Source organism: Dendrobates tinctorius, unplaced genomic scaffold (genome assembly GCF_039654945.1).
Source record: "Dendrobates tinctorius isolate UK_male_01 unplaced genomic scaffold, ASM3965494v1 ptg000226l, whole genome shotgun sequence".
NCBI lineage: Eukaryota > Metazoa > Chordata > Amphibia > Anura > Dendrobatidae > Dendrobates > Dendrobates tinctorius.
The window spans coordinates 3,399,551-3,412,928 of NW_027361893.1; the positions used below are offsets into that span (position 1 = coordinate 3,399,551).

The 13,378-nt window shown below is 47.3% G+C and overlaps 1 protein-coding gene across 1 annotated transcript in view; it reads left to right on the plus strand.

Moving 5' to 3' along the window:
- Positions 1-6,362: 6,362 nt before the first annotated feature.
- The window catches only part of LOC141059313 (uncharacterized), a 120,323-nt gene continuing 113,307 nt past the window's right edge, over positions 6,363-13,378 (plus strand). The window contains 1 exon segment of the mRNA XM_073555640.1: positions 6,363-6,494. Coding sequence (XP_073411741.1) covers positions 6,450-6,494 — 45 coding nt within the window. The 5' untranslated portion in view covers positions 6,363-6,449.

A 13,378-nucleotide genomic window follows, 5' to 3' on the forward strand; every position in this document is an offset into this window, starting at 1 on the left:
AGCAATGCTGAATAACAGTCTACGCTGAGTCACTAGATCGTTATACAGGGGTATAATGAGGCCTCACTGTACAGGAGAGACCGGAGCGAGGAGCAGGGGCCTGAGCACAAGAGCTGACAATCTGAGGAAACAGCAATGCTGAATAACAGTCTACACTGCGTCACTAGATCCTTATACAGGTGTATAATGAGGCCTCGCTGTACAGGAGAGACCGGAGCGAGGAGCAGGGGCCTGAGCACAAGAGCTGACAATCTGAGGAAACAGCAATGCTGAATAACAGTCTACGCTGAGTCACTAGATCCTTATACAGGGGTATAATGAGGCCTCACTTTACAGGAGAGACCGGAGCGAGGAGCAGGGGCCTGAGCACAAGAGCTGACAATCTGAGGAAACAGCAATGCTGAATAACAGCCTACACTGCGTCACTAGATCCTTATACAGGAGTATAATGAGGCCTCACTGTACAGGAGAGACCGGAGCGAGGAGCAGGGGCCTGATCACAAGAGCTGACAATCTGAGGAAACAGCAATGCTGAATAACAGTCTACACTGCGTCACTAGATCCTTATACAGGGGTATAATGAGGCCTCGCTGTACAGGAGAGACCGGAGCGAGGAGCAGGGGCCTGAGCACAAGAGCTGACAATCTGAGGAAACAGCAATGCTGAATAACAGTCTACGCTGAGTCACTAGATCCTTATACAGGGGTATAATGAGGCCTCACTTTACAGGAGAGACCGGAGCGAGGAGCAGGGGCCTGAGCACAAGAGCTGACAATCTGAGGAAACAGCAATGCTGAATAACAGTCTACACTGCGTCACTAGATCCTTATACAGGAGTATAATGAGGCCTTACTGTACAAGAGAGACCGGAGTGAGGAGCAGGGGCCTGAGCACAAGAGCTGACAATCTGAGGAAACAGCAATGCTGAATAACAGTCTACACTGCGTCACTAGATCCTTATACAGGTGTATAATGAGGCCTCGCTGTGCAGGAGAGACTGGAGCGAGGAGCAGGGGCCTGATCACAAGAGCTGACAATCTGAGGAAACAGCAATGCTGAATAACAGTCTACGCTGAGTCACTAGATCCTTATACAGGGGTATAATGAGGCCTCACTTTACAGGAGAGACCGGAGCGAGGAGCAGGGGCCTGAGCACAAGAGCTGACAATCTGAGGAAACAGCAATGCTGAATAACAGTCTACGCTGAGTCACTAGATCCTTATACAGGGGTATAGTGAGGCCTCACTTTACAGGAGAGACTGGAGCAAGGAGCAGGGGCCTGAGCACAAGAGCTGACAATCTGAGGAAACAGCAATGCTGAATAACAGTCTACACTGCGTCACTAGATCCTTATACAGGAGTATAATGAGGCCTCACTGTACAGGAGAGACCGGAGCGAGGAGCAGGGGCCTGAGCACAAGAGCTGACAATCTGAGGAAACAGCAATGCTGAATAACAGTCTACACTGCGTCACTAGATCCTTATACAGGGGTATAATGAGGCCTCACTGTACAGGAGAGACCGGAGTGAGGAGCAGGGGCCTGATCACAAGAGCTGACAATCTGAGGAAACAGCAATGCTGATAACAGTCTACACTGCGTCACTAGATCCTTATACAGGGGTATAATGAGGCCTCACTGTACAGGAGAGACCGGAGTGAGGAGCAGGGGCCTGATCACAAGAGCTGACAATCTGAGGAAACAGCAATGCTGAATAACAGTCTACACTGCATCACTAGATCCTTATACAGGGGTATAATGAGGCCTCACTTTACAGGAGAGACCGGAGCGAGGAGCAGGGGCCTGATCACAAGAGCTGACAATCTGAGGAAACAGCAATGCTGAATAACAGTCTACACTGCGTCACTAGATCCTTATACAGGGGTATAATGAGGCCTCACTGTACAGGAGAGACCGGAGCGAGGAGTAGGGGCCTGATCACAAGAGCTGACAATCTGAGGAAACAGCAATGCTGATAACAGTCTACACTGCGTCACTAGATCCTTATACAGGGGTATAATGAGGCCTCACTGTACAGGAGAGACCGGAGTGAGGAGCAGGGGCCTGATCACAAGAGCTGACAATCTGAGGAAACAGCAATGCTGAATAACAGTCTACACTGCATCACTAGATCCTTATACAGGGGTATAATGAGGCCTCACTTTACAGGAGAGACCGGAGCGAGGAGCAGGGGCCTGAGCACAAGAGCTGACAATCTGAGGAAACAGCAATGCTGAATAACAGTCTACGCTGAGTCACTAGATCCTTATACAGGGGTATAATGAGGCCTCACTTTACAGGAGAGACCGGAGCGAGGAGCAGGGGCCTGAGCACAAGAGCTGACAATCTGAGGAAACAGCAATGCTGAATACCAGACTACACTGCGTCACTAGATCCTTATACAGGAGTATAATGAGGCCTCACTGTACAGGAGAGACCGGAGCGAGGAGCAGGGGCCTGAGCACAAGAGCTGACAATCTGAGGAAACAGCAATGCTGATAACAGTCTACGCTGAGTCACTAGATCCTTATACAGGGGTATAATGAGGCCTCACTTTACAGGAGAGACCGGAGCGAGGAGCAGGGGCCTGAGCACAAGAGCTGACAATCTGAGGAAACAGCAATGCTGAATACCAGACTACACTGCGTCACTAGATCCTTATACAGGAGTATAATGAGGCCTCACTGTACAGGAGAGACCGGAGCGAGGAGCAGGGGCCTGAGCACAAGAGCTGACAATCTGAGGAAACAGCAATGCTGATAACAGTCTACGCTGAGTCACTAGATCCTTATACAGGGGTATAATGAGGCCTCACTGTACAGGAGAGACCGGAGCGAGGAGCAGGGGCCTGATCACAAGAGCTGACAATCTGAGGAAACAGCAATGCTGAATAACAGTCTACACTGCGTCACTAGATCCTTATACAGGGGTATAATGAGGCCTCACTGTATAGGAGAGACCGGAGCGAGGAGCAGGGGCCTGATCACAAGAGCTGACAATCTGAGGAAACAGCAATGCTGAATAACAGTCTACGCTGAGTCACTAGATCCTTATACAGGGGTATAATGAGGCCTCACTTTACAGGAGAGACCGGAGCGAGGAGCAGGCGCCTGATCACAAGAGCTGACAATCTGAGGAAACAGCAATGCTGAATAACAGTCTACACTGCGTCACTAGATCCTTATACAGGAGTATAATGAGGCCTCACTGTACAGGAGAGACCGGAGCGAGGAGCAGGGGCCTGATCACAAGAGCTGACAATCTGAGGAAACAGCAATGCTGAATAACAGTCTACACTGCGTCACTAGATCCTTATACAGGGGTATAATGAGGCCTCACTGTATAGGAGAGACCGGAGCGAGGAGCAGGGGCCTGATCACAAGAGCTGACAATCTGAGGAAACAGCAATGCTGAATAACAGTCTACGCTGAGTCACTAGATCCTTACACAGGGGTATAATGAGGCCTCACTTTACAGGAGAGACCGGAGCGAGGAGCAGGGGCCTGATCACAAGAGCTGACAATCTGAGGAAACAGCAATGCTGAATAACAGTCTACACTGCGTCACTAGATCCTTATACAGGAGTATAATGAGGCCTCACTGTACAGGAGAGACCGGAGCGAGGAGCAGGGGCCTGATCACAAGAGCTGACAATCTGAGGAAACAGCAATGCTGAATAACAGTCTACACTGCGTCACTAGATCCTTATACAGGGGTATAATGAGGCCTCACTGTACAGGAGAGACCGGAGCGAGGAGTAGGGGCCTGATCACAAGAGCTGACAATCTGAGGAAACAGCAATGCTGATAACAGTCTACACTGCGTCACTAGATCCTTATACAGGGGTATAATGAGGCCTCACTGTACAGGAGAGACCGGAGTGAGGAGCAGGGGCCTGATCACAAGAGCTGACAATCTGAGGAAACAGCAATGCTGAATAACAGTCTACACTGCATCACTAGATCCTTATACAGGGGTATAATGAGGCCTCACTTTACAGGAGAGACCGGAGCGAGGAGCAGGGGCCTGAGCACAAGAGCTGACAATCTGAGGAAACAGCAATGCTGAATAACAGTCTACGCTGAGTCACTAGATCCTTATACAGGGGTATAATGAGGCCTCACTTTACAGGAGAGACCGGAGCGAGGAGCAGGGGCCTGAGCACAAGAGCTGACAATCTGAGGAAACAGCAATGCTGAATACCAGACTACACTGCGTCACTAGATCCTTATACAGGAGTATAATGAGGCCTCACTGTACAGGAGAGACCGGAGCGAGGAGCAGGGGCCTGAGCACAAGAGCTGACAATCTGAGGAAACAGCAATGCTGATAACAGTCTACGCTGAGTCACTAGATCCTTATACAGGGGTATAATGAGGCCTCACTTTACAGGAGAGACCGGAGCGAGGAGCAGGGGCCTGAGCACAAGAGCTGACAATCTGAGGAAACAGCAATGCTGAATACCAGACTACACTGCGTCACTAGATCCTTATACAGGAGTATAATGAGGCCTCACTGTACAGGAGAGACCGGAGCGAGGAGCAGGGGCCTGAGCACAAGAGCTGACAATCTGAGGAAACAGCAATGCTGATAACAGTCTACGCTGAGTCACTAGATCCTTATACAGGGGTATAATGAGGCCTCACTGTACAGGAGAGACCGGAGCGAGGAGCAGGGGCCTGATCACAAGAGCTGACAATCTGAGGAAACAGCAATGCTGAATAACAGTCTACGCTGAGTCACTAGATCCTTATACAGGGGTATAATGAGGCCTCACTGTACAGGAGAGACCGGAGCGAGGAGCGGGGGCCTGATCACAAGAGCTGACAATCTGAGGGAACAGCAATGCTGAATAACAGTCTACACTGCGTCACTAGATCCTTATACAGGAGTATAATGAGGCCTCACTGTACAGGAGAGACCGGAGCGAGGAGCAGGGGCCTGATCACAAGAGCTGACAATCTGAGGGAACAGCAATGCTGAATAACAGTCTACACTGCGTCACTAGATCCTTATACAGGGGTATAATGAGGCCTCACTTTACAGGAGAGACCGGAGCGAGGAGCAGGGGCCTGATCACAAGAGCTGACAATCTGAGGAAACAGCAATGCTGAATAACAGTCTACACTGCGTCACTAGATCCTTATACAGGAGTATAATGAGGCCTCACTGTACAGGAGAGACCGGAGCGAGGAGCAGGGGCCTGATCACAAGAGCTGACAATCTGAGGGAACAGCAATGCTGAATAACAGTCTACACTGCATCACTAGATCCTTATACAGGGGTATAATGAGGCCTCACTGTACAGGAGAGACTGGAGCGAGGAGCAGGGGCCTGATCACAAGAGCTGACAATCTGAGGGAACAGCAATGCTGAATAACAGTCTACACTGCATCACTAGATCCTTATACAGGGGTATAATGAGGCCTCACTGTACAGGAGAGACAGGAGCGAGGAGCAGGGGCCTGATCACAAGAGCTGACAATCTGAGGAAACAGCAATGCTGAATAACAGTCTACACTGCGTCACTAGATCCTTATACAGGAGTATAATGAGGCCTCACTGTACAGGAGAGACCGGAGCGAGGAGCAGGGGCCTGATCACAAGAGCTGACAATCTGAGGGAACAGCAATGCTGAATAACAGTCTACACTGCATCACTAGATCCTTATACAGGGGTATAATGAGGCCTCACTGTACAGGAGAGACCGGAGCGAGGAGCAGGGGCCTGATCACAAGAGCTGACAATCTGAGGAAACAGCAATGCTGAATAACAGTCTACACTGCGTCACTAGATCCTTATACAGGGGTATAATGAGGCCTCACTGTACAGGAGAGACCGGAGCGAGGAGCAGGGGCCTGATCACAAGAGCTGACAATCTGAGGGAACAGCAATGCTGAATAACAGTCTACACTGCGTCACTAGATCCTTATACAGGGGTATAATGAGGCCTCACTGTACAGGAGAGACCGGAGCGAGGAGCAGGAGCCTGATCACAAGAGCTGACAATCTGAGGGAACAGCAATGCTGAATAACAGTCTACACTGCGTCACTAGATCCTTATACAGGGGTATAATGAGGCCTCACTGTACAGGAGAGACCGGAGCGAGGAGCAGGGGGGAGAGACCGGAGCGAGGAGCAGGGGCCTGATCACAAGAGCTGACAATCTGAGGGAACAGCAATGCTGAATAACAGTCTACACAGCGTCACTAGATCCTTATACAGGGGTATAATGAGGCCTCACTTTACAGGCTAAGACCTAGAACGATGACTGTGGAAAACGGATTTCTATTTAAAAAAAAAGAGCCATTTAAAGAGCCGAACTTCCCATCACTAGAGCACTGAAGCACAGCAGAGTCCTGCATACACTGAGGCCGCTGATCATGTGACCACTGACTCCTCCCCTCCTGTGACCTCATCACAGGTCCTGTGCGCACAGAGCAGCCATATATGTGGCAGACACTGGATCTTCTCCTTTCTGGGCCGGTTCGTTCTGTAAGTCCTATTAACCCTTTTACTCCCTGTATTCTCCTTCCTGACAGGACAATATGGATAGTGTGACAGGAATTTAAGCAATGTGGAAGGAAAAAAATGACAATTTTACTTTTTTCCTCAACAAAATGTCACTTTAGACCCAAATTTTGCATTTCCATAAAGGTAAGAGGAGCAATGACCCCATACACTGTGCTGTGCAATGTCTCCTGAGTGCGCCGATGCCCCATAGGCTCGGAAGGGAAGGGACGCCATTGTGGCTGGAATAGATTGCGGACGCCATGTCTCGTGTGAAGAGCCCCTGACAAGCCAACAGCAGAGACCCCACAAGTGACCCCATGTTACCCCCTCCACCTCTGGGGGACTCATCTCGGGGGCAGTGAGGATTCCTAACCCTCAGGGAGTCACAGAATGGTATAACACTGAGCGGAGTACATGAGATGCGACCATTGTTTCCACTAAATTGTTGCTCTGTCCCCAAGTCTGGAATTATCAAAGGGAAAATGGGAGAAAACAAAAACAATTTGTTCCACAATTTCTCCTGAGTGCGCTGATACCCCATAAGTGGTGGAAAGCTACTTTACAGGCTCAGTGCAAGGCTCAGAAGGGAAGGAGCGACGGTCCGAGGGGGCCAAGTCACATTATCAGAGTCCCAGAACAGCAGGACCCCCAATAAGAGACCCCATTCCACAAACTCCACCTCTTGATTAGTTCAACTTTGTAGCATAATTTTATACCACTGGGCGATGAAGAAATAATTGTATTTTACCAGAAAAAAATTGTTTTAGCCCCATTTTTACCTTTTTACAAGGGGAAATAGTTAAAAATGGCACCAAAATTTGTCAGACAATTTCAGATGAATGTGGGAATACCCCATATGTGACTGTACAGAACTTCACACCCACACAGCGAGACTCGGGAGGGAAAGAGCGCTATTTGATTCTTGGAGAACACATTTTCTTAGGATACAGTGGGGAAAATGAGTATGTGACACACTGCAGATTTTGCAAGTTTTCCCACCTACAGAGAATGGAGAGGTCTGTAATTTTTATTGTAGGAATACTTCAACTGTGAGAGACAGAATCTAACAATGAAGAACAGAAAATCACATTGTATGATTTTTAAGTAATTACATTGAATTTTATTGCATAAAATAAGTATTTGATACAATAGAAAAGCAGGATTTTTGACCCACTCCTCCATACAGATCTACTCCAGGTATTTGAGTTTTCGGAGCTGTCGCTTGGCAACACTGAGTTTGAGCTCAATCCAAAGATTTTCTGTTGGGTTCAGGTCTGGAGACTGGCTAGGCCACTCCAGGACCTTGAAATTCTTCTTAAGTAGCCACTCCTTAGTTACCCTGTCTGTGTGTTTCGGGTCATTGTTCTGCTCGAAGACCCGCCTCAACCCATCTTTAATGCGCTTACTGAGGGAAGGAGTCTGTTGGCCAAAATCTCCAGATACATGACTTCATCCATCCTTTATTCAATACGGTGCGGTCATCCTGTCCCCTTTGTAGAAAAGCACCCCCAAAGCATAATGTTTAACCTACTATGGTTCATGGTTGGGATGGTGTTTTCGGAGTTATACTCATCCTTCTTGTTCCTCCACACATAGTGTATGGAGTTGATATCAAAAAGTTGTCTTTTGGTCTCATCTGACCACATGACCTTCTCCCATGCCGCCTCTGGTTCATCCAGATGGTCATTGGTGTCCTTCAAATGTGCCCGGACATGGCCTGCTGGCATGAAAAGGGGAACCTTGTGTGCCATGCAGGATTTTAATCCATGACAGTGTTGTGTATTACTAATGTTAATGTTTGAGACTGTGGTCTCAGATTTCTTTTAAGTCCTTCAACCACAAGACAACTGGAGTAGTTTGCTCTTGAGGATTGGGCCAAAGTACCTGTCGAGAGGTGTCTCACTGACAGTTACAGGAATTGTTTGATTGCAGTGATTGCTTTAAAAGGTTGTGCAACAAAATATTAAGGGTACCATCATTTCTGTCCAGGCCTATTTCGTGAGTTTTAGTTTTAAAAAATTCTGTGGAGGCATGATTGAAAAGCAATGTCTGACTTTCATTTGTTCATTTTCATAGATTTTTTTTATTTATTATTACTTTTGTCAAATTCAAGTTAATTCTGAGACCATTGTGGGTTTTTCTGTAATTAAACGAGGGGTACCAACAATTTTCACCACGTGTGTACATTTAGGTGAAACCATAGATGTCTCCTTTTGTTTCATTGAGGTGGTTAAACCCAATGTAAGAGGAGGTGATCACAATAGATGTGTCCTCAAAAAGGAAAGGGAGAGGATTTTTAGACTGGATTCACGAGCCCCTAAGGGACTCAATGAGCAAATTTCCTATGCCTATTTTGTGTGAATAGAGCCCCATCCTGGATTACATTTTTGGATTTTATACTCTAGCTATTGCTACTCAGCTCCCTGTGAATGGGGTTCACATATTGTTGTACTTCACTGAGATATCTGAGCTTCTATATCAGAATTATTTTGTATGTTATACCCTACATATACTATTTAGTAACTAACAAGCGTGGTGATCCTTTTGTATCTCTAATTATACAATAGCGGTCACTAGAGTTGAGCAAAATGGGTTGGTCAAATTCAAAAATCACCGACTTTCGCCAAAGTCGGGTTTCATGAAACGAAACCCGACCATAGCGTGAGGTCGGCCATGAGCGCCAAAGTCGCGTTTCAAATAATGCTTCCAGCGCCTTTTTTCAGCCAATGATGGAGGACGCACACTGTGGACAACGTGATGACATGGGCAGCAGCCACCACCATCGTAGAGAAGGGCATTGAAGTGATTGGCTTGCTTTGTGTGGCATCACAGGGGCTATAAAAGGCCGTGCCCGCCGACCGCCATCTTACTTCTGCCGATCTTACAATAGGGAGAGGTGCTGCTGCTGATTCTGAATAGGGAGAGCGTTAGGCAGGGAAGAAGAAAAAAAATAGCTTCTGCTGATAGCGCTTTTCACTGTACTGTTAGTGTGCAGTGAAAGGGGAGGATTTTTTTGTGTGTAGCAGCGCTGGTGGTGATTAGGCTGCCTTTTCATGCTACCTGATAGCTGCATTGGTGTGTGCATACTGCTGTTCAAACTGCTTTTTTCAAAGCACTCCAACTTTTATTATTTTGTTCTGCTCAGTTACCGAGCGTTCATTTTTTCACACACCTTATAGCGGTGTACGCTCCTCACACACTACCGTGTACCGGCTGGTATCACGGACAAATACAAGCTGTGTGTGACTCTGGAAAAACAAACAGAGGAGATTTTCCATTTTTCCAGACCTACACCGTATTGAGCTGTCCGATTCTCAAGCTGTATTGTATATCTGCTGTTCGCATTACTATAATAAACAGGTAAAAGACATAATACTGTATATGTGGGGACAAAAAGTAACTGGCCCAAATAGATTCAAAAAATCAATTGAACATAATATATTCCCACATATATATTAATGTAAATATAGGACTAAGCAGGAAAACTGCAAAATGCTAAGATAGCACCAATGAGAAAAGCAGTCAGAAATCCATAAAATTTAACATTTTATTGAAAATACATATACAAAAGGACACTACAGTACATGGAATGGGGGGGGGGATATCAAAAATAGACATGCACAGTGGTACAAAGGATCAAGCACACCGCGTCTACAGTCCCAGGATTAATCATAGAATGTGTAGAATAATTAAAATAAGCATAATAATCAAAATAAGCATCACAACAATAGATTCAATGCTGCAGTAGCGTCATTACCTGGGTGCAGTAAGGGCGGTGCGATAGATCCTGTCCCCGACGTGCGTTTTCGGAGCCGCAGCTCCTTCCTCAGGGGTTGTGATGCTTATTTTGAGCACTTGCTTCGCATTAGCTCTTCCACTATGGGTTTAGGTAACTGATGCTGCTTTAGCATTGATTGTGCTGACATGGTGCTTGTCTTGAGCATTTGCTCTGCATTTATCTTCTTTATGCCTTGTTAGGGAATTTTGACAATTTATGGGCAGTAGTAATAGTTGAGCTTGTAGCCTATGTATTGGTGTATCTATGATGAGTTGCCTTAACCCTTTATCAGGGACATATATTGATTATTCTGCACATTCTATGATTAATCCTGGGACTGTAGACACGGTGTGCTTGATCCTTTGTACCACTGTGCACGTCTATTTTTGATATTCCCATGTACTGTAGTGTCCTTTTGTATATGTATTTTCAATAAAATGTTAAATTTTATGGATTTCTGACTGCTTTTCTCATTGTTCGCATTACTGTCCCATCTATACAGAGTCAGCGTGTGTGTGACACTCCGTAAATACATATACCGAGATTGTTAGTTACACAAAAAACGTATATAGCTGTACACTTCTGATACAGTACCGTATATCTGCTTTTGTATTATGGTCAAATACATACTGGGAGAGTGTCTGTGACTAACAAAATATATACATAGATTTAATTTTTTTCAAACACCTTACACAGCTAGACGCTCCTTATACAGTACCATCTCTCTGCTGGTATTTTGGGTACATTTTCCCAAACATGAGGAAGTTTGGTGGAAGAGGCCACGGACGTGGGCAGGGGGGCGGCTGGTACTGATGGTGGTGGTGCATCGGCTGGTTCTGGCAAAAGCACAATAGCAGCTAAGGCAGGAGATGTTGAGCCTGTGTCATCGTCTGTCCCAAGAAGGCCTGTAAGGTTCCCTTTTCTTGGAGTAGGAAAACCGCTTTTAAAGCCGGAGCATCAGGAACAGGTTTTGGCGTACATTGCCGAAACAACCACTAGCTCTATTGCCTCCTCTTGTGAACGTTCGAAACCTGCAAGCACGGAGTCGTCAGTGCAGGGTTCTGGTCAGGAAAAACACCTTTCCTTGTGTCCTTCACCCCCACCAAAAGTTAAGGATGCAGCAGGCAACACTTCAGATTACTCCTATGGAGCTCTTTTCACATACCATGCCTGGGTTATCCAGTCAAATCCTGAATTCCCCAGTCCAAGATGAATCTGACATGGAGTGCACTGATGCACAGCCACTGCTAGATGATTATGCTGGTACATTGACCCAGAGCACTACATTGCCCTCGCAGTCTACTGAGCCAGAATCTGACCCTGATGAAACACAGGTGCCCCTTCCCGCATACTATACCACCTTACACGGTGACACAGAGGAAAGTAAAGAGGAAGGTGCAGATGACTTTGAAGAGGAGGTAATGGATGACCCAGTTCTTGACCCGGATTGGCATCCATTGGGGGAGGAGGGTGGCGCTGGCAATAGTTCAGATAAGGAGAAGGATCTGCAGCAGGCATTGACATCGCAGCAGCGGTTATCTGGCAGGCCCGTAGCTGTCCAAAAACATGGACCAAAAACTAAAAGAGTTGCAGGACTGCTTGGCCAGATGGTCAACTTAGCACAGCGTGCAAGGCCAGAAAATGTATACCATAGTAGGAAGAGTGCAGTGTGGCACTTCTTTGTCCAAAATCCTACTGATGAGGCAAAGCAAAGGTTACCTATAAGAAGTGCGGAAGGACCTTTAGCCGACGTAAACAACTCAGAAATTTGAATACCAGTTGCATGCTTAGACATTTAACCAACATGCACTTTCAAGCGTGGACGGACTACAAAACCTCAAGTAGCACATGTGCACCTGCTCCGACTGAAGGTAGCCAGCAACGCTCCATCACTTCCCCCACTGTAACTCCACCGTTAAGCACACCACCAGCACTAAATGTTGAGGTGTCGTCGCAAAGCCAAAGCACTCAGAGAATCACAATGGTTTTGCAACACAACACTGAATCTAGGCCATCACCACTAATACCATCACCAACCCTCTCTCACTCCGTCCGCTCCACTGCTAGTTCTCCAATATGCAGCTCTCCAGTCCAGCTCACCCTACCAGACTCTGAGTAGGACAAGAAAGTACTCATCTCTCATCTGCGTACACTGTGTTTGAACGCCTACATTGCCAAACTAATCTCATTAGAGATGATGCCCTACCATTTGGTTGAAAGCGAAGCTTTCTGCGAGCTCATGGCCTACGCAGTCCCATGCTATAACCTACCCAGTCGGCACTTCTTTTCTCAAAAAGCCATCCCAGCCCTCCACCTGCATGTGAAAGACCACATTGTCCATGCACTCAAGCAATCAGTGAGTGGAAAGGTGCACCTCACAACAGATGCATGGTCCAGTAGGCATGGCCAGGGCCGTTACGTGTCCATCACTGCGCACTGGGTTAATGTGGTGGATGCAGGCTCCACAGGGGACAGCGGTGGTGGAAAAGTGCTGTCTAGCCCACGGTATAGAAAACAGTTGCCTGTAGGCTTTCGACCCTCCTCCATAAGCGAAAGCTCGTCCACAGAGCGCAGTCGCACGAGCACTCCATCCGCAGCTGGCAGTGTTGCACATGAGGTGTCCCACTCTCGAACATCTAGTGTTAAGCGTCAGCAGGCTGTGTTAAAGATGATGTCTTTGGGTGACAACAGACACACCGCGGAGGTACTGGCCGACTACTTGCAGCGACAAACTGAGTCATGACTGGGCAGTCTACATCTTGAGCCACGCAAGGTAGTCAGTGATAATGGCTGTAATTTTGTGGCAGCCATAGGCCTTGCAAAACTCACACACATACCTTGCCTGGCTCACACTTTGAACCTGGTGGTGCAGTGCTTCCTTAATAATTATCCGGAGTTAACATCCCTGCTCCATAAGGTGCGAAGACTGTGCTCGCACATCCATCGCTCGGCCATACACTCCAGTCGTATGCAGAAGTTGCAGCGATTGCTCCATCTCCCCAAGCACCACCTAATTATAGACGTTGCAACAAGGTGGAACTCCACCCTGCACATGGTTGAGAGGCTGTGCGAACAGAGGCAGGCTGTA